This window comes from Eriocheir sinensis, chromosome 27, assembly GCF_024679095.1.
Source record: "Eriocheir sinensis breed Jianghai 21 chromosome 27, ASM2467909v1, whole genome shotgun sequence".
NCBI lineage: Eukaryota > Metazoa > Arthropoda > Malacostraca > Decapoda > Varunidae > Eriocheir > Eriocheir sinensis.
Window position 1 is genome coordinate 18,286,581 of NC_066535.1, and position 22,050 is coordinate 18,308,630.

The 22,050-nt window shown below is 41.2% G+C and overlaps 1 protein-coding gene and 1 long non-coding RNA gene across 7 annotated transcripts in view; one reads left to right on the top strand and one right to left on the bottom strand.

Annotated features, from left to right (window-relative positions):
* Window positions 1-1,559: 1,559 nt before the first annotated feature.
* LOC127004239 (proton-coupled folate transporter-like) lies at window positions 1,560-18,526 on the top strand. Of its 6 annotated transcripts, none has more exons than XM_050871798.1 (13): window positions 1,560-1,708; window positions 2,282-2,405; window positions 8,593-8,808; window positions 9,012-9,137; window positions 9,941-10,175; window positions 10,530-10,729; window positions 11,349-11,508; window positions 11,871-11,972; window positions 12,374-12,520; window positions 12,887-12,970; window positions 13,622-13,778; window positions 14,271-14,374; window positions 15,319-15,450. In XM_050871798.1, exons 2-13 carry the CDS (start codon window positions 2,388-2,390, stop codon window positions 15,408-15,410), a joined length of 1,641 nt encoding a protein of 546 aa, XP_050727755.1. In that variant the 5' UTR covers window positions 1,560-1,708; window positions 2,282-2,387; the 3' UTR covers window positions 15,411-15,450. The 6 variants fall into 6 exon arrangements, 4 of the variants coding, with proteins under 4 accessions (XP_050727755.1, XP_050727753.1, XP_050727751.1 ...); XR_007757705.1 differs by lacking the exons at window positions 1,560-1,708; window positions 15,319-15,450 and adding exons at window positions 14,895-14,955; window positions 17,680-17,767 and having other exon boundaries at window positions 2,249-2,405; XR_007757706.1 differs by lacking the exon at window positions 1,560-1,708 and adding an exon at window positions 14,895-14,955 and having other exon boundaries at window positions 2,249-2,405; window positions 15,319-15,406.
* Window positions 14,906-22,050, bottom strand: part of LOC127004242 (uncharacterized) — a 49,191-nt gene continuing 42,046 nt past the window's right edge. The window contains exons 4-5 of the long non-coding RNA XR_007757707.1: window positions 17,637-17,724; window positions 14,906-17,463 (exon numbers count right to left, since the gene is read on the bottom strand). This is a non-coding gene — a long non-coding RNA (uncharacterized LOC127004242). The remainder of the gene's footprint in view (window positions 17,464-17,636; window positions 17,725-22,050) is intronic.

Below are 22,050 nucleotides of genomic sequence, written 5' to 3' on the forward strand. Positions count from 1 at the left end.
CCAAGTTTTTTGTTTTGTATCCACCATATTCAGTGAGAAATTTAATCCATCTGCTTAGACTAGTTTGAAAGTATGAGTGGGTAAGAAATGTTTAATTAAACATGGACCAAATATAAGACTAGCATAACAACATGGAATGTACATTAGCATGCTCCTCTCATAACCATGCAGCCATTAGTATTTTTTTTTTTCATTCAAATAATATTGTTGCTGGGTGGTTTTGATTACAAAATAAACCTACTTGCAATGGCTAGGATACAGATCTGCTGCTCCCCAAGAGTAGGGAAGAAATGAAAGGCAAATCTGTCTTACTTTAAATTATTAGCCATTTTTTCCATCACTCACACAGAGGGAGGGACGGAGAGAGGATAAACTAAACTGACCAAATTTTAGACCCCAAGTCATGTATGTTGGGTTGCCACATGTCACCATGGCATCCGATTTACTTTAACTTGGGGTCACAGACACTGTTGGCCATACCAAACCAGTAACACTACCCACATTTGAAAGCTGGTGGCTGTACTGAATCAGTAGCACTACCTATGTTTGATCACTGGTAGCTCTACCAAAGTGGACAGGTTACCCATGTAGGTAGAGGCATGCTAAGGTCTGATGACCCTAGTGAAAGAATGGAGGACAAAATTTTTAAAGAATATGCAGATCAGTGATGTTGGTAAATAAAGCAAATGAGGGAAACCTAGAAGATAGCTGGATATAGTAAATGTGTAATGATGGAGTGGACATGGCAGATGCAGAGTTGATGGTTCCAATTAAAATGTGAAAACTAAGCAAGAGGGCATCAGCTTGGGTATAACCATTTTTACACATGAGCCACTGTATGACCTCGGATTTTAGATAGCCTGCCTGACATCATACAGTAATGATGGCAAAGTTTTTGTCATGGTGAGGGGCTGCAGCAGTGGTGTGAATGTGAAGTGTGCTCATTTCACAGCATAATCATTATGTATTGTTTCTGAAGGGTTTCTGAGCTCTTGGGTGTTCTGATGGTGATTATTCGTCCATGCATGCCAACATAATGGTACACCTCTGAAAGTATCAACTAACAAAACATCATATTTGGAACTTTGAAATTTATTATTGGTTGCACAGCAGAAGATGGGGTACTTATAAAGCATGCTCGTAGCAAACAGTAAAAAGATGATTTTGTTGCATTGATACCTAGACTATAATGTCTATATCTACCTATCTATCTATCTATCCACATAAATATAGATCTATATAATTAACAGGAACCTTTTTAAAGCTGTCACCTAAGTACATTTCTAAAGCCCTCAGTATTTATGTTGATATCACATAAAAAATAACCAAATAAAGGCAAACTTGATTACCTTCGTCACTTAATTAAGAAGTTAAAAGAAGTTAAAAAAATATATACGAGATCTGCTTAGTATAAGCAATTCATACAGTATCATCTTGTATACTATAGTGCACTTCTTACATATATCTTGTGCATACGTAACTACTATAATTGAAAAAGATTCAAATTAGAATTCGTCATGAAAACTTTTAGCAGCATCAACCATCTTGCTGGCCATGAAGAGCTCTCTTTGGTTGAGCACTTCCAGCAGGGTCAGCACGCCATCCTGGTTGGTGTCCGCCGCACTCAGCAAGTTCAGGGCTTCCTTCTCTGCATGGTGCATGTTACGAGGATCAATGTAACGCTGCCGGAAAAAAGAATAAGTTAAAGGTAATAATTATTATTTTTTAAAGGAGAAAGACTTTGCATTAAACACTAGATCCTTAGTTCAACTTTTCAACAAATGAAGATGTTTGCAATACATAAGTCAGTGGCAGGGGAGGGCCACTTCCTAAATATAAAGCATGCAATAAAACATTCTCTTTCCTATCATTCTTAATGGCACGTAAGAATCAAATGCATACTACTACATCCACATACCAATAATTCTTTCCTATCAACAATGTCATTTTTGTCCTCATCTGCATTGCCAAAGTCTTTCAAGCGGTCTTGTCTGTACTGTTCTGGCGTCATATCCTCTGGTACTTCATTGATTTCAGGGTCTGTAAATTCATCCTTTGTCAGCTGGGCGTCTCCATCAATATCTGCAATATCATTAACTGGCATAATTATTTTTCACTCAAAGATAATTTAAAGGCACACACAAGTAATAGCAAGAGAAAAAAAATATAGCATATTCTAGCATTTTTTTTTATTTAATAATTTAATATATTGAAGTTTTTCTCAACCTTCAAAAGTTAGAACCTCACCTAATCTGGCAATGGTTTCTTCAACGATGTTCAGGATTGTTGCGTGTGAAGACTCTGGATGTCTGAATGCCAAGAACTCGTCTAGGGTTAGCTGCTCTGGGTTGTCTCTAGCAGCCTCTGACCAAGCTGCCTTGTCCCTCATGATGGCTTCTGTCATGGTAAGGTAAATTTAATGTTAAAATCAATAACTTGGATTTATTTTCATTGATGATGGGGAAGGTGTTTTTAATGCTGCTGTTGAGGATGATGAACAATGTGAGTGTAAGAAATAAATCTAAATGGCAGAAATCCTGGGTAGGTTGCTCCTCAAAGCTGCCTCGACAATTTATTATATTTTTTCAATACCCAATCAAGTCTGATACAATTATGAATACAACAAAAAATTGGCATATTAAATGTGCCATATGTAATATCAGTTGTAAACTTAATAATTTATATTTCACTGAACTGGCTCAGTTTACATAACTTGACCATTTTGTATGAGAACTACTTGCCCTTCAATTCCCTTGGCAGTCCTTTATGACTGTGCTTGTGGTTTTCAATGAACTTGTCATCATAGCCATGCTGCTTCAGGAAGTATCTGTGAAACTCATCCCATGATACAACACCTGAAGAAGAAAATAGGCATTAAGGTTCTCAACAAAACATCAGTTAGGTATCATCCAATATAACCTCCTCCTGCAAAAAAAAGAATTCAGTTGTAATGGCAAATTGTCATAACATTCCTTCAACTGTTCAGTGTGCAAAATAATCACTTGTCTCTAGTTAGAATTTAGCTTCAGAAACATAAAACTAAAATCAGTTTCATCTAAAAATATATATATTTTACTAACCATTCCTTGGATTCTGATCAATTGTTGTGAAGAAGAAAATGTTTTCTTTGAGTGCAAGTGTTAGATGTTCCTTGGTTTTAACAGTGATCCAAGATGATAATTCATTCAGCTCCAGAACTCCATTTGCATTGCTGTCAGCTCTGAAAAATATAAATAATCCTTTTCAAAGGTATCTTATAATCATTCATCTTCATCTTTAATTAGGATGATGATGATTAACCAAACCATTTAAAAATACATACCTTACATGATACCATTTAAAAATACATACCTTACATGATCTTCACTGGAACAAAAGTATGAAAATCACATGTAAAGGGGATAGAATATATCATATAATATGACAAAGAAACTTTATATATTGAAAAGGAATATTTACAAACTTTTTAAATGTTTCTGTCAGCAGGTTTATCTGCTGTGCAGTATCCACCTCTGAGCCAGGGTGGTTGAGGGCAGCCTTGGCATACTTCTCAGCCATCTTTTTGACGGCTGAGTGTGCCTTTTCCAAAACACCCTCATCTGACATGTCATAGTGAGAGTGAACTGGAAAGCAATTATATATTTAGCTTCTTTAATTTTTACAAGGGATTCTGTATGTTAGTAGGATGTAACTATAATACCTGTGAATTCCACAATGTGTATGTGTGTTGCATGTATAGCAGTGTGGTCTACTTCGTAATATAAACATGCCTTCCATATATGAGTCATTTCAGCTTGCCTGTATAAGAAATGAAATTTATTTTGTTCGGTATGAGAAGAAGGATTAAAAATAATAACAAGCATTGTATTCTGAATATCTACTTACATGTTCTTGATCTAAGTGGAATGCGCAGCAAGTGCACAAATCCCATGAGTAGTACATAGGCCAGAGCCAGCCCCACCCACAGTCTCAGCCGCAGCTGTAACTTCATGTTACTGTGCACCCTCACAACATGCTTTAGGAGTAACCTCACTAATGTTACTTGTGACATTATTCCCCGCCACTGTGGAAAACCTCTTTGACATCTGGAAATATACGAATGAATTTGTTAAAAGCTACTGGCTTATATTTTTAATAGCTACTAAATACTGCTACAGTTTTATTTACTACTGTATATAGCTAAAGGAGTAAAAAAATGAAAAAAACATCAGATGGATGCTGCATCTGAAGATGTGGGAATACATCATCTTTCAAAAGGCTTGTACCCAATTTTATAAATACAGAATATGGAGATTAGCCTTTACATATACAACTTTTTTTTTCTTTTTACGTCTTCGCCTGTGGCGCTGGTTGGCTTGTTTGGAGGGGCCTGATGGTATGGCCCAGCCCGTTGTGGCGCAGGCAAGTGTTTATAGTGGTGCCATCTTGCATTGGCTCATGCTGCCCCCCGGAGCTCATCTTTAATCCTAGAATCTAGAGTTCGGGTTGATAGGTTGTCTTCTGGACAGCATGTGGGTAGTCTTAAGCCACTCGGCGGCGGCTGAAAAATCCCGGCTTGGTGGCACTGAGCGGGGCGCAAACCCGCATCGTCCTGAATGCAGCGCTGTCACGCTATCCACTCAGCCACCGCAAAGCATATCACAATCATTAACATCAATATTTATGCTGACAAATCTAACCAAATGAAGCTAATCTAATGCGACCTAACTATATCTATCCTAACCTGACCTGGTCATCTGCTGCCAAAATGTGATGTGCTAGACTGCACTCATAAACTTTAGGCATCAATATTTTGAAAATTCTTTAGTTTTCCAGAAACTATTAGTTATTGCATTGCACTCAGAGTAATAAAATACAAGGAAATGTTAGCATTAACCTTATGCGAAATGGCCACATTAGTTTATGTGTTAGCCATATAAATAAAGGAAGGCTGCAATTTTGGGGGCCATGCTAGAGATAAGTTTAGAACCAATCACGGCCTTTTAAAGGCTAACGGGTTGTTAGTTTATAACTACATTTGGGAACTAAATCTGGGAATCAAAACAGTTGATCTTGGGGTCAAGGCAGCCAAATAATCAACAGCACATTGTTTTCATTCTAACAGTGAGTTCTGCAATAAATTTACTTGGCAGTTTTGAAGCTGTTTTTCAGTGAAGATTATACCTATGTGAAAAAACATCATACTTTACAAATAAGACACTCAGATCTGCAAAAATAATCCCCAAAGGAACATTTATACCAATGTTTGTGTATGCTTTTCTTAACAGTGGCACTGGTTGCTGCCTGCATTATGGAGGGATGGCTGACAGGTGCCCTAAACACATGGCAATTCCGTGCCGTACCGTACTGCCAGCCCTGGCTACAACCCACCGTGTGCATGGATACCCTCAGCCGTCCATGTGATTGAGTAAACCGTGCCTAAACCCCACGGAAACCAAACCAGGCATAATAAGAACACTTGTCTGTGGAGCAGATTACCCCTCCCTCCCGGACACCTGAGCAGCCTCCCTCCGTCCCAGCGGCCACACATCCAGTACAACGATTAGCACACACACGGCAATGGGAAGACGCTCACCGATGAGTCGTGCCCCACTGCCTTTGTGCTGGAGGGCTTCATGACTGCTGGGAAACTCTCAACTTTCTCTTCCCTCGCCCAAACCAATCAGCGCGGCGCATGCTGCTGCCTGGCGCCTGACAGAATCAGCTGTTGTTTGTTTACCTTGGCATCCTTCTGGTTGTCACGTTTTTTTTTTAAAGATTATCGCAAGGGCTTATCGATAATTTATTTTTTTGCAACAAAGGAGACGTCTCAAGGGCCAAAAAAAAAAAAAATACCGCCTCTCACCGCTCCCATAACAGACAAAAGAGTAGCCAAAAGAAGTCAATTTCAGGTGGAGAGGTGTCTTGATACACTTTTAATTCTTGAGGTCTAGGTCTGTTATGTGTTTGTAGTGCCGACTTGCCTGTGGGGTACCTCTTTGGCCGACTGGTAAAGGAGTGGCTCTCCCGTAGAAAAATTCTGGCATTTCATGTTAATGTGATGCCAGTCAACCATAAGCATATTTTGTTTTACCTCTTTCGGGCTGGTCGATAAACTAGCACCTGGGGAAACCTGGGGAGGGTAAACTGTGGTAACCCGAATATCACACTGGCGCTGTGTCCCGGGGTAATGGGTTCTTATACTCACCAGTCACCACAGGCTCAAGGGACAGTGCAACGGAGACGAGTACCGAGGCCACGCGCAGCTATGGCGTATGGTCCCAAGTTTACCTGACCTAGCTGTCACAAAAAAGTCCACAATCTGCTGGGCACGTAAAGTTGCTTCATATTTTGAGCCTACGTATGATGAAAAAATAGCGGTCTCCATCTGTCTCATAAACTGAAATTAAAAGGATATTTGATAGGAAGTGACACTCTTCCAGTGTTGGCTTAAAATTATATATATATATATATATATATATATATATATATATATATATATATATATATATATATATATATATATATATATATATATATATATATATATATATATAAATCCAGAGAGGGGCTAGAATAGTAGGAAGCGTTGATCGAGTTTGGTAAGTGTGTGTGTGTGTGTGTGTGTGTGTGTGTGTGTGTGTGTGTAATTCATCACGGGCTGATCACGATCGAATTGAACTGAACTCGCTTTCGCCAGCAGGTACCCTCCCGACACGAGCAAGTGCATGCTCATTATCGTCGATCTCTGGGTACTGCCAGGACCTCACACCCCATCCCCCTTGCTCAAGGGGGCACAGTAACCATTCCTGGTCAACGGAATGAATCCGGCCTGAGCGGGGCTCGAACCGCCGCCTGTTTGGCCGTGAAGCCTTGCAGCGCGGCGCTCTAGCTACCGGAGCGGTGTAGCTACCGGAGGTGTGTGTGTGTGTGTGTGTGTCTTAATGATAGGGTATGTAGTACGTAACTTTCAAGACAAGCATTTCAAGCATAAAAAGTCACCTTGGTCGAGAGGATAACCACGTGTGGGGATCGTGAGGGCCGTCGCTGCCTGATAAGTGTTGGTGTCAGTGATCGGGATTGGTATTCTCAGACGTTTCCACCTCACATCAACTGTTTCCAAAGGCGATCAGTCGGGCTCAATGAGTATTTTTTAGGTTCATGGTACAGAAGAATGGTCATTCTACCACCAGGGTCATGAAAATACCCATGGAAATGCCTACAAATCCTACGAAAGCCTTGTTAAATATGTGTGCTTGGGCGCCGAAATGTTTGATGATATGACCCCAAGACTTTTGAAATTGTACCGCGATTAATTAATGTAACAGCGTATGCCCCATTGTACCGAAGAGAGATAAGACAGATAAGCAGTCTCAAGTACCCGATAATGACCATCTGAGAGACTGAATCCAGAATGATTTAGTTTACCATATCCCCGCTAGATTAACCAATTTACTGATTAGTGACGAGCTACAGCCAGTCTACCAGGCATTCATAGACTAGTGACATGACTGGAACGGGAAAGGTAGGTCTATGTAGCTGTTGTCATCATTTGGGCAAACACGTGACTCAGCCTTAACCCTGTAGAGCTTGTGGTGTTTGTAATGTATATAATTATGAACATCACCAAACAGATAAGTGACCACGTGGAACAGATGTGAAGGCTAATGTCACTCACTGGGTCTATTTATTTATTTATAAAAAATTTTTTTAAGACGGCCTGGAGGCAAGGAGACAAAACAAACATCCACGAAACGTCACTCGAACATGGTAATGAAGGCTAACATCAATGACTTGCTTTGGAAATTCAGCAGAGACCGTGGGGCATATTCTTCATTTTTGGAACCCAAGCATACACGTTTGACAAGGCTTTCGCAGGAGTTCTGGGCATTTGCAGAGGTAGTTTTATGACCCTTCTAGCAGCTTGATCATTCTTTTCTGCCATGAACCTACAAAAACACTCATTAGAAACCGATTTATCTCTTTTTTGGCCTGTGGAAAGTTGATGTGAGAGGCGGAAGCGACTGAGAATATCGACACCCGAATCTCTGGAGTTCCCCTCGAAGTCTTGAGACAAATTGGCCTGCACTGCAAATTCCGACCCTCCTTCCATTTTTGCAGCATGTAGTGTGTGATCATTATATAAGTTATTTTCTAGCTCTCTCTTTTAGTCCATCAGTCTGTTGTCATCTCTCCCAAATAAGTGTCCGCACCATTGCCATTTCGTAAAATTAATTGGTTTACTGTCATCCACTTTTGTCCGTTCTCTTATTATTTTTTCTTATTCGCTTTAGTGATACTCTACAGTGATCTCTTCATCCCTTTTTGAGCACTTGTCAATTTACTTTCCAGAGGCGGTCATTGGTCCATATTCTTAAACGTACCGGGCTCCCATTACGATTACATTTCCCAAGGCCACTGAGGAGACCAATCGGGTTCTCATGGGTGATTCTTCCTCTTCATGGTGCAGAAGTCGTGTAAAACTATCACTGGGATAACAAAACAGTCCATGAAAAGACCATCAACTTCCACGAGCGGCTTTTTAAACAGGCGAATGGAGCGGCGATAGGTTTAAGAATACGGGCTAAAGGACTAAATGTTTTCGGATTCAAGTGTCATAATGGGAACGACGCCTCGACTTCTGAGGAGCCTCCCCCTGCCCCGTCTACCCCCGCCACGTCGCCGATTCCTGCCGCCGCCGCCACCGAGGAGGCGCCGCAGGTGTTGGCGCGGCGGGTGACGGTGGAGCCCGTGCTGTTCGTACACAATCTTTGCTCCCAGGTGATGTGGCTGGCCTCACAGGACCTGCAGATCGATAAGGCTTGTGCTGTGAGTATGACTGATTGTTATTGTTATTATCCTTGTTATTCTTGTTCTTCTTGTTCTTGAATCCCCGAAACCAACGTCACAACATGACTTTCTTGGACCCACCACTATTGAATAGAGAGAGCTACCAACTAAAGTGATGTATAAGTAGAGATGATTTTGATGAGTTTTGTGTGGTATGGTGTGAATGTAATATTTCGTGAAAGGTAAATGTTGGGTTGAGCGACGACATCTGCGCAAACCTGGGCGACCACGACGCGCTGGAGAGCACGGTGCAGGATTTGGTGACCAGCATGCTCATGTACCGCTCCATTTTCGAGGCTTCCATCAAGGTAAGGAGACACAGTTACACAGGTAGTAGTAGTAGTAGTAGTAGTAGTGGTAGTAGTAGTAATAGTAGTAGTAGTAGTAGTAGTAGTAGTGGTGGTAGTAGTAGTAGTAGTAGTAGTAGTAGTAGTAGTAGTAGGCTCTAAGGAAATGCATTTGTACTTTCTGATCATTACGATCATTGTGTGTATTGAGGGGAAGGGTGCACTCAGACTCATCTTCCGCCTCTCACATTACCCATTTCCCGAAGGACGAGAAAATTAATCTGATTCTAATGAGTGCTTTTTTTTAAATTTATTGTACAGAAGAGAGGCCAAACTACCACCAGGATCATAAAAATGCCCATGAAAATACCCAGAAACCTACGAAAACCTTGTCAAATGTGTGTGCTTGGGCACCTAAATGTTTAAGAATATGCCCCAATCATTAATTTCAGTGACAACCCAAGATTTTGCGAAGGTACCAATTACTGAAGGCATCAATTAATTCGTCTCCATGTCACTCTTAAGTGTTCACGTCTCACATGTCCATTAGCAAGACAGGGAACACACACGACTTATGGGTGATACAATAGCATACTTTGTGCCAAAAGTTTTAATATACGCTTTGCCACAGCTGTCTTGTGAATACCGACATGCTGGTTGCATGCTTGTTGGGCCATAAGTGGAGCATATGGTTGTTATGAGATACCAACCGAATGTATACAGGCAAAGCATATACACTTGAAGGAAATGTTGGGTTACATAATTATAAAGACAGGTAACTGATGGCTATGGCTACTAACAAATTATGGGATGTCTTTTTTTAGGCAGTGTGGCTGTTGATGCTGGGGGCGTGGAGTGACCGGTACAGCAGGCAACTCCCACTCATCATTTCCATCTGTGGCCTCGGAGGAGAAGCTCTGGTGTACCTGATCATCTCCTTCCTACCTTCGTGGCCCGTGGAAACTGTCCTGGTGGCCTCGGTGCCCTACTCACTCAGCGGGGGCACCCATGCACTCCTCATGATCTGTTTTGCATACCTGGCCGATGCTTCAAAACCTGGCAAGTATTACGTACATTGTGTAGTGGAGAATAGTAACAAGCACATCGCCGAAAGTGTTCATGTCGCACCTGTGATAATACTTACAGTCCATCAGCAATTTGTGCACACATTACTCCGAGACAAGACAACGCCACGCCATTGGGCTAACGTATTATTATTATTATTATTATTATTATTATTATTATTATTATTATTATTATTATTATTATTATCATTGTCATTATTATTATTATTTTTATTATTATTATTATTATTATTATTATTATTATTATTATTATTATTATTATTATTATTATTATTATTATTATTATTATTAATTTAATGTATTGTGCAATGTCACTAAACTGTTTCAGGTGAGCGCACAGTCCGCATGGGTCTGCTGGATGCTGCCTACTACTTTGGCTCCCCGGTGGGCATGGCAGTGGCTGGCCCTCTTCTGGATGCTGCTGGCTACCGGGCTGCCTTCATCCTGACCATAGCCCTCTATGTGGTCACTGTTGTCTATGTAGTTGTGAGGTTCAGCAATGAGAGGAAAAAATCTACAAACACAGAGGTAAAATAGTTTTGTGATGTTATCATGTGTGTTCATACCTTTTTTTCCAATATTCTTATTTAAAATGACCTTCTTTGGCAGATTTATCAGCTTTGTGCCTCTGTGGTGTAATCATTATCATGCCTAGCTACAAACCCAAAGGCTTGGGCTCTATCCCAGCCAGGGCAGTTGACTCACTGCCTACACAGCTGTTCATCCTCCCTTTCCACTCTTCAGTACCTGGGGAAACCTAAGGAAGGTAAACTCTGGTAACCTGCAATCACACTTCACCAGTATTTCCCAGAGCAATGGGTTCTTACCCATCACAGACTCAAGGACCAAAGAGATTAAGATGAGAGCCAACATAACATGCAGCTTTACCTTTTATCAGCTTTCCTTTGCAACTTTGTCTTCTTCCTACAAGTTTCATTATACTGAGGCTGTACTTAAAGACTTCTTTGTCTGCTTCCATGCCAGTTTATTTATGCGCTTATTGAAAAAAAAAGGTAATTAAACTCAATAGGAATATTGAACTCATTTTGTGAGATTTTTGCTGACTTGTAAGCAAGAGTATATACAATTTTCTTATCCTAAAGGTATGAACTGAGAAATTTACTGGGTGCTTTATTCTTTATTTCAGGAGCCTGAAATGAGTAAGTGTAAGCAGTGCCAGACCTCCTGTGATGTGACTCATCTGTACAAGGCAGTGCAGGTGACAGTGCAGCCCCGGCCCCACCACATCACCTGCTTCATTCTTCTGCTTATTCTTGCCATGCTGTGTGATTCTTTGCCTGTATGGGGTGAGTGTTCCACCCACAACACATTTTTGGCTGGCTTTTGTTTTAGCAGAGGAAAGATCATCTGTATACGTTACTAGTTATAATACAGACACATAACTGTAGGATTTTGTTCAGCCACTGATGCACTGTAGTTTCCAAGCTATTGCAAATCAGACAGAGATTATTTTGTTTTAGTTGGTACATTAATGTCTTACATTTGAATAATCTTCAAGGACATGGTGATACTTTCTTGGCTTTTCCAGACCATTTGGTACCAAGCAAAAAATTTTCATATAGTTCTTAAATTTCTCCACCCAATACTCGGCACATCTCAGCACGATGTAAGTGAAGGTAAAAGTAAAGCTTAATAATGTTTATTACAGGTGAGAGCAACGTTAAATATCTGTTTACTCAGAAAGTCATGGATTGGACCCACACCCAATACAGCCACTGGGGAACCTTTGCCTCTCTGCTTAGTGTCTGTGGTGAGTCTGCCTTTCCCTGGATATTTTCATACCAATTTTCGGTTTGCATTCATGTTACCTAGATCATTGTATCAGGCCTTGTTCCACCAGTGATGTGCCAGATTCTCCAAGTATGAGGTGAATGACAGAGAGAATGTTAGAATGACTTTCTATCCTACGGTATTGGCAGTGATTTGTATCCAATACTCAAGCTGTAGAAACTGAATTTATAATTGTTTAAGATAATAGAAATGAAACTACATGGTGTTGGATAAGATTTGATTTGAAGTGATGTATGGAATACAGGGAAGTTTTGGCTGCTCATGGATTTGAGAGAAGCTATGTGTATATTAAATCATATTGGTGGGTGAGGCAACACATCCCCCCAGCATATGCCCTTATTGAGATTGATTGGTTCCTAGTGATGGTGATAGTGGTTCCCTTCCTGAGTCTGGTGGTCCACCTTCCTGATGCCTGGGTGGGGGTCCTTGGTGGGGCCTCACGCACAGCGTCAAGCATCATTTATGGCTGCGTCACGTCCCCTGACCTCTCCTGGCTGATGTGGATGGGTAAGGTTGGCACTGATTATTGCATTAGTATATGAATTGTCTTCTGTAATGACATTTTTGTAATTATATTCTTCAGATATGAGGATCTAATGCACATCACTTTATGTAGATGTAATTAGGTTTTATTTAAAAATGAGATGTTGTACATGAATTTGATATCTTTTGAGGGATCATTATCTTATACCCCCTAACTTAAAATTTAGCAAATGCAGATGACTCACTAGTTTATAGATTTTAAAAACACTATGATGAAGAATACTTGTCTTCATTCTCCACTGTGTTGTTTGGTAATACAATAGTATGCTTCTCATTTGCATAAGCTATTTCAGGTGTTTAAAAACTATTGTAATGATGTTTATCCGGCAGGTGCGGTGGTGGGCAGCGCTAAAAACATGGCTCCTGTTGCTATTCGTTCCCTTCTTTCACAGCTGTCAGGCAGTAATGAGATTGGTTAGTAATAAAATTTTGTTGTACTCAACTTGCCTTATAATACACTGACATCTGGTTAAGCTATATTTTTGTATCAAGTATTGAAGTTGATCCTATAGTTGAGAATTTAGCTTTACTCAGTTAATTGAGTTGTATGCAAGGAGAAAGAAACAGGATTATCTACAATATCTAGTCATCATTTTATTTTGTTAATAATTTCATTTAATCAGTTTTAACTTAAAAGAGTACTACTGGTGGTATTGATAGCAGTACTAAAAAGAAACTACCAGTGCTAGGAGCTGCACATGAAGAAAATTAAATAAAAAAACATCCCTCAGAGGTGCTGAGAGGCTTGGCTGCACTCATATGAATGGCAGAATCATTTTGTCAGTTTAATGATGTATTTTGTAGCTTTTTTTTGTCCTCCAAAATATTTATCTCATTAATTTGTCACATTTCCATTTTTTTTATTAATGGATGGTACACTCATGGACATTTAGGCTGCCCATCATTGCCTTCTCCAAAGGTCCACATTGCCTTTTCTTTTAAATAACTGCCATAGTTAGTTAATACTGATTTTTTTACTTAATTATATAGTTTATTAGTTTGAAGAATGTATATCAGGCAGTCATTGTGAATCCAAGTCTTAAAACTTTTTGTCTGCCACTGCAGGCCGGATCTTTGCTGTGATGGCCATGGCAGAGACGCTGGTGGTGCTGGCCGCTGCTCCGCTCTACAAGACTGTATATTCTGCCACCATTGACAGCCGTGCAGGAACCTACAATTTTCTTTCAGCTGGCTTCAACATCATTTTAACACTTATATTACTGTGAGTAAAATACCAGTGCTGAGTATGCATGCCTCCTGTTAGGCTGCCTAACATTTCACACACTCTGGTGTTGTCACTTTTTACAAGCTATAGGCACATACCTAGTACAGTACACTGTTTATTATGGATTTTATTAATATCTTTTATTTTGATGTCAAACATGAGAAAAAAAATATAGTGTGCCTTTTATGACTGTAAACATAGGTTATCATGCACTGTTTAAGAGTAGCTTCAGATATACCTGCATGAATGAAGATTACTGGTCTTTTAATATTATTGCAATAACATGGTTCTCGTTATTCCTACCTCAAATCTACAGTAAATGAGGCACATGAACAGAACTGACTTAACATTTTGTATGATTTGGCAGACGAGGCTGATGCATACCATCTTGTATATTGCCTTTCAAAACAATTCGATAATTCATTGAAGAGCAGCTTTTAGTTCCTCACTTGATCAATCATCCAATCTACTTATTCATATTTTCCTCAGGTTTCTGGCGATTCAGTTAAAGAAGGTGTGGAGATTGCTTCGAGAAAAAAGTGAAAGGCCAACTCAATGTGACACCAACTCCTCTTCAGTATCAGAGATAACAGGTGAGTGAAACACTAGGAAAGAGAAGATGAACATCATATTAGATAACTTTGATCCAAAGTAGCTTTGTAATGAAAACTTGGACAAAATCAATTAATTCACATTCTTAAAAGCATTCTTCCTCACGCTTATATTTGGTGTCCTGCTGATGAAGCATTTCTAGTGCTATATTTTCTGAATATATATATTAGGGACCTTATGCAGTGTAATCTTACTTAAGGGTTATGCTTTTTTAAGAAATGTCCTGAAATATTGCAATAATGATATGACAAATTGTGGTAATATTCTGGGCTGAGATCAAACTCATGCTAATGTCACTGCAAATTATGTTCATTATGTGAATTCCTACTATGCAAGCTTTTTCTAATAATGTAACTCCCACATGTATTTTATGGCTGCCAAGTGTAGGAACTAATTGTACAGTCACTTTGAAATTGTAATAAAACTTATCAAAATATAAAGAGAGGATCAGGAATCATATCATATAAAGTATTATACTAATGGACTTTTAAATCTTTCAAGGATAATGAGAGTTTGTGTGATGACTGAGAAGTTTAATGAAGAATGGCTTCCATGGGAAAGGGTGAGCTATAGCAATTGTTGTGTTACATTATTTGAGAAATATTGAGTTCTCAAAGCAGAGTTTAGCAGTAGAGAAGAATTCAACAGTATTATAAAACTAAGAATGAATTTGCTGCATGTTACCAGATTATCTTTCTATCAATTTGTTTAATGTAATATGACAGGGTTTCATTGTAATGGTATTATGCACTGCTCAGTTGTCAACTCATCAGGCATGACCCTGGACTGCTCAGGTTTCTGCAGCTTCAACAGCTGGTTGTAAATTGGCATAAGCAGTAGATGGACAAGCTCCTTGCCTGGCACACTGAGCAGGGTAATATCATGGTAGTTTTTGCAGTCCTGATAATCCCCTTCCCTTTTCCAGATAAGGACTACCAGTCCCCTCGTCCAGTTAGGAGGAATGCTACCAAGTTGCCATACAGCAGTCAAGATCACATGCGACCCATGGGATCATGATCTCACCCTTAGCTTTGAGCAGCTTCAATGTGATGTTACAAATATCAGCTACCTTTTCACCCCTCAGCATTGCCACCTTGTCAAGAGAGGGTGGGCTTTCATCAGTGGATGGATCAGCATCTGCTATTTGCAACCCAACAGTTGGGAGCTACCCCCTCAAAGGGTTTGCCACGTACAACTGCTCTAAGTTTTCAGCTCAATGATCCCTCTGCCCATTCATGCCTGACACGAGACAGTCATCTGCTGTATGGATACCACTCACATGAGAGGAAGGCTCAAAACAGGGCTCAGTAAGCAGGTCAGAGGCCATTTGCATTGCAAGGACCCTCGACATCCTTAGCAAGACTCTTGACATACCTCACCTTGTCTCTCCTCAGGAGAGCTCTAGCTCTGTGTGACAGAGTCCTATATTTGTCCGGATTATCAGGAAGCTTGGCAATGTTACTTATCCATTACTTTAGTGTCTCCCCCAATGCAAAATCACTCCTTGATCTTGAGTGCTCTCCAGTGCATTCCTTTGCTGCTTGAAGAATTTGATGTTTGAAGGTATCCCACAGTTCTGCAGGGTTCTCAAGGGTGTTGAGCACATTGAACCAATTCAAGAATATCATTGCTTACTCATGAGCACATGCAAAGTCTCTCCAGTCTCTTGAGAAGAAACACAGTATGGTTACATATCAAGTCCTTCATGACCTGATCATAGGCATGTTGTTGCAACACTGAAGCTTCATGTCCAGTTGAGAAGAATCTCGAGATGCAACAATACTGTGTTCCATAATGAGAGACTGAAAGACCAGGCATGTGCTCAGGAATAGGCAGTGACAGTCCCAAATCAGTTCAGTGTACTCACACCCTCGAGGACCCTGTAAAACTGTGGGATACCTTCAAACATGAAACTCTTCAAGTTGCAAAGGAGTGCTTTGGAGAGTTTGAGATCTAGGAGTGATTTTGCCTCAGAGGAGATGCTGTTGAATATTGAAGAGAGTTATGCTCCCAGACTTGCTGAAAATTGGGACCAATATAGGGTTCTGTCAAGTAAGACTAGAACTCTCCCAAGGAGAGACAAAGAAAGGTATGTCAAGGGTCTTGCTGAGGAAGTTGAGGGACATTTCAATGCGAATGATCTCTGACTTCCTTACTAAGCCCTGATAAAGGTCGGCTCCAAGTCTCCCTCTCAGGTGAGTGCTATCAGAATACCTGATGGCTGCCTCGTGTCGGATATGTATGGGCAGAGGGCTCGTTGGTCTGAGTACTTGGTGCAGTCATACACAGTGGACCCTCCAAGTGGGCATCTTTCAGTTAATGGGTTGCAGGTAGTGTATGCTGATCCACCCATCGAGAAAAGCCCACTCTCTCTTGACAAGATCAGAGAGGCAAAGCTAAGGGGTGGAAAGGCATCCAGTATCTGTAATATCAGTGCAGGGCTGTTCACAGCTGGAAGTGAGGCCATGATCAGTGGATCGCATGTAGTTTCGACTGACATATGGAAATCTGGTACTAATTCTCCTGACTGGAAAGTTATAGGGGACTGTCAGGACTGCAACAAGTACTGTGGTATTACACTGCTGAGTGTGCTAGACCAGGCAATAACAGCCATACCTCACTTCTGCATTCATGGGTGGGTGGACCCCACCCCCAACACATCACAGTACTCTCCATCCCAGAATACAGACCAGTCAATAGACCAATGGTCCTTGCAGGAATCATGAGGTGTTGCAGAAGATCCCAGAGTGCCTTGCAGTGCAATGAACTGAACATCTTCTTGATATCAACCTTAAGCCTTCAGAGGTCTTTCACTAGGTAAGGCAGTTGGTGATCCTCCAAGAGACTCGGGAAGTTCCAGGAGCCTGGCTTCTGCAAGGTGGAATCCACTTACGCACAACCCTAGCCACCCTCAAAACAAGAGAGGAGCTAGGGGGCCCTCCCTCCTTCAAGATCAGGGGTCTAGTAGGCTTTGCTGTGCATTCATCCCTGATAGCAGGCTCAGCTAATGCAGATGCATCAAGGAAGCCTGCTGGCTGGTTGGGCCCCTCAGCAGAACTGGAATGCAAACCTGCAAATAGACATGCTCTGAGGGGTTGTTCCACACAACTCATATTCAATTTGCACCATTATTTCATATTCTTGCTATCATCTCTCATACACCCATTCCTGTTGATAGTAAAGAGCAGAGGTGATATCTCTTCTACTCTGGTACACTAATAATATAACTGTTGCTTATTTTACCATCCACTGGTACAGAGGTGACCAGGCTTTTTTTCTCTCACAGGAGCCTGAAGTTGGGGCTGTCACTTGGTCTTCTGTGGTGGATTGGCTGGAATGGAAGTTTATTCTTAGTCAACACCCACTGGTGCTATACATTTTCAGAACATCTCATGATGCCTTCTCTCCAACTCTGGTTTCTCCTAACCTATGAATACAACATGCAAATTGCTACCCCTGCCAAGATAATTCAAAATTTCCTTTCAGTGGAAAAGTCAGTTTCTAAACATTTTGTGCTCTTTGCTTGCCATTATCTCTTTCTCCAGTCAGCCTGTCAGAACTCTCCCATATACTAATCTTGACATATCCCTCTAACTGTTGTGTTCATCTCTCCCTCTCTTCCTTTTGTACAGAGCAGCGGCTCCCAACCTTTTTAGGCTGCAACCCTAAATATCCAACAATACAGCCACATGACCCACAGACATATGATATGAATAAGGCAAATAACATTATAAATTTGAAATATTTGTAAATTGCAGTGTATTATAATTTCAGTCTGTAACTACGATCACATAATACAAATTACTATAGTAACAATCTATTTGTAGTAACACTATTCATTATTACTTATGATTATTAAGTTTTATATACTTTAAATTGTCTGAGAAGCCCTTGTGATCCTACTGAGGAACCCGTGCTGCCCTGATTTGGGTATAAGGGTCGCAACCTAGGGTTGGGAACCGCTGGTATGGAGGGACAATCACAGCTCCTCTGGAGGCATTATCCACAAGTTTCCAAGCTAATTTGCATACATTAAGCATCCACTTCACTACTTGACCACTAATGTCTTCCTTCATTTCTGCTGCTATGATATGCCACCTCCTTTTTTCTCATATATACATATAATATATAAATATAGATATATATATATATATATATATATATAGATATATATATATATATATATATATATATATATATATATATATATATATATATATATATATATATATATAATCAGCACTTATTCTGCTGTGCAATCATAGTTGTTTTTCTATTTCTATTTGTGCAAAGTACATGCAACTTAATTTTAGTTGTATAAAGGAATAAATCTGAAAAAAATGTAAAAAAGTGACTTGTTCAATAAATACTGTGAGGAAAACTTTTTAAATTTTCCTTTGGGAGCTGATGGTCAGGACTATTGCATTTGAAAATAATCTAATCTGGGTTGGAAAAAATATGAATCTCTAATGTGATAAATGAAGAATCAGATGTATAACGGGGTGGGAAAGAAGGAGTGGCTGCGAGGGAGAGAGGAAAGATTTCCTTATGATACACAATGATTATCGTGCTTATTACAAGCACTGTTTTAGAGCGATGTAGCATTATATATCTGTTCTGGGTCCATTATGAAAGCCCTTAAGCAATGAAAATATGGATGGCTGTGACCGTAGAGTCTTTCGCGTCACCGCTTTAGTAACGTTCCGTCCGTGACACTTTGTCTCGTATACACTGAAAAGTTTGTGGCAATCTGGTGGAAATCTTATGTAAAACCATCTGCTGATAGGGCTCTTGGTGATAAATGTGGCTGAAGACTTCCCGAGACTTTATCATGGTGAACTGATAATTGTCAACAATATGTATTGTAAAACAATTTGTTGCTCAGGCTCTACAATGCTGTTGGAAACTTTTCGTAACGAGAGGCAGCAGCACAGTGTTTCTTGTCCCTCTTGCATCTAGATAACAAGGCTATAGGCCTCTAAAACCTCCCTCAGTATTATTAATAAGACTCAGGGCGATAGAGGGACCCTGGATGTATTATGCTATATTACCCTTGCTCTAAACGGCACGGCCTGGGAAGGGAGCGAGTGGATAGTTACATTTTCTGCCGCACTTGGCCTTTTTCCACAGAAAATCAACATTTAATTTTCAGAGTTCCTGTCGCTCCAAGAAAACATATTAAGCCTGGATGAATGTAAAACCTTTTGTTACACCAAACAGCAGAAAAGATGGGGCCAAGATGCACCATAACACAAACAGCTCTCTAAAGGGTTCGTGGGGCGGGTGGGCGGCGGGCGGGGTGGGCGGAAAATTCGAATCACAATTATGATGACGTCTAACGAACGGCTCCGTTTTCGGTATCTGATGTCTTCTACTATGTCCCTACCTTCCCCCGCCTCCTGCCTCCCTTCCTGCTGTATTTTTTTTCCTTTCCTTCTCTGCCAAATCCTGCCTTGTACATTGAACTCGCAACCTCCGAGTTACAGCAGGGCAGAAGAATGGGAACAAAGTAACATAATGATATGGCGGCATACGCGTTAGAGCCATTCCTGTTTGATAATATTTCCTTGCAGTGAATGTATGTGGCCATGCATGTTAGCTCTGATCCCTCCATCACCACCATCACCACCGTCATCTGCTGCCCCCGACACCTCAAGAGACAGAGAGACTTCTTCTTAGCCTTCCCGTTACTCCTGCTTCTACTAAGACTTCTTCGCATAATGCATACTCAGATGGTGATCAGTCATAATATTTCTAAAACCTGCCTTCAATTTGTTCCTACTTAATGGATATGTTTTACAAAGGTCGCTTTTCCTGAGAAAGGAAGCGTGGGTGAGTTGTGTCAGTGAGCGAGCGAGATACAACAGCACAATGTCAATCCTTTCTTGTCCCTCTTAGCATCCAGATAACGAGGCTATAGCCCTCTAAACCTCCCTAAGCATTATTAATTAAGAACAGACTCAGGGCGAAAGAGATGTTCGTGGAGTTTACTGCAACACGATGTGTAGGTTTGGACTATTCTTTTTTTTTTAAAGAGAGGAACGGTTGTCTCCGATGGATGAGCGAATCAATCAATCAACGGCAGCATACGCTGGGGATCGCGCTGCCTCGTCTCCCCACCCTCGACCCCAGCCTCTACCTTGTATTTTGTATTGGGCGAGATTAAAGTTTTACGGGAAAGAGTTACAAGCCAGATCGGGGACTGAGCTGGCTACTAACCGTAGGCAGGGACACTGCATCCGTAAGAAGAAAGATTCCCCCGGACACCCAAGGGGCGAATCAGCAAGTGACTGAACTCCATCCAGTTGGCGAGGATGCGCGTCCCAGGGAGACACTCTTGAGATGCACAAAAACCAACACCAGGGAAGAAAAAAGCGGCCCCGGATGATTGGCTAATACCCGGTGGCGGGTCTAATCCCTAGGACGGTTAACTTGGATGCAAGAAGAGGCACCCGCCAGCTGCAGAATCGCGGCTATGCTAAAAAAAAACAGACTTTCAATACAGAATTCTTCTCCCCACTTCAAGTATTATCAACTCGGTTAATAAGCAAAGAATTATGGCTATCATTCACTAGGCGGGAGGAGCGACGACGGAGGAGAGGACGGGCGGCAAAAGATGAGATACTGATCGGGAGGTTATGAAGACGAGGGCCGAGTCAACGCCTTGGGGAGCCAGCCAGCTCTTAGCTATGGCGGTGCTGGTACTGGGGGTGAGGGGGGTGATGGTAGGCATTGAAGTGAAGGTGGTGTGGAGCAGCGATATATAAGCACTTAGGGAGCCATGACCGATTTTACGTGCAAGAACTGTTTCGACTAACATATAAAACACATGCCTACATAGACACAAAACTTAGACCTCGTAAACTTACGTGCGCACTCACTCACACACACACACACACACACACTAGCGAGTAGGAGGCGAGAGAATATTGAACAGACGAATGAAAATGTTATCATATATCTCATCAGACGTATTAGCACACATCCATATGTATAGAGCCATGCCCTGGAGGCCAACGCATGCAGAGGAGCGTGCGTGCCGAGGCAGAGAGCAGGCGTGGCGTGAGAGGTGTAAGTAGGGGCGTGGTGCTGCTGTGAGGGGCGGCCTTGTACTGTGTCGAGGCATTAACATTGCCATTATCCCCTGCCTTCTTTTCCCTCTTCAACTCTTTATTCGTCATCCGTTCATCTTCTCCCTCGTTTATAGTCATCGTTCTGTGCGCTATGACCTCCCTCGGCCCTCCTTCTTTTCCTTCTTCAACTCTATCTTCACATCTATTTACCATCCGTTCATCGTTTCCTTCGTTTATAGTCATTTTTCTGCACGCTATGACCACTCTCGGCCCTCCGCTTTGTCGCCTGCTCTACCTGGGGAGTCATAGGTCAGCATGGATGTGTTGGGGAGGTGCGATCTAGGCAGGTGGACTAACAGCTTCACGCGTGAGTTGCTTGTTAAAGAGCCTGGCACTAACTGGCCGCTCGATGGGGCACCCTTGCTCGAGTTTCAAGACTCAGACACCCCAGCCCGAGGATGCACCTTCACGTTGCGATATGCCGGAGAGAAGACTTTAACCAGTATGAGGGATGTGATGTAACGCGATATTATACTTGCAAAAATAAAAGGAAATCGCTAAAATATAGTGCTAAAGAGTTTCCA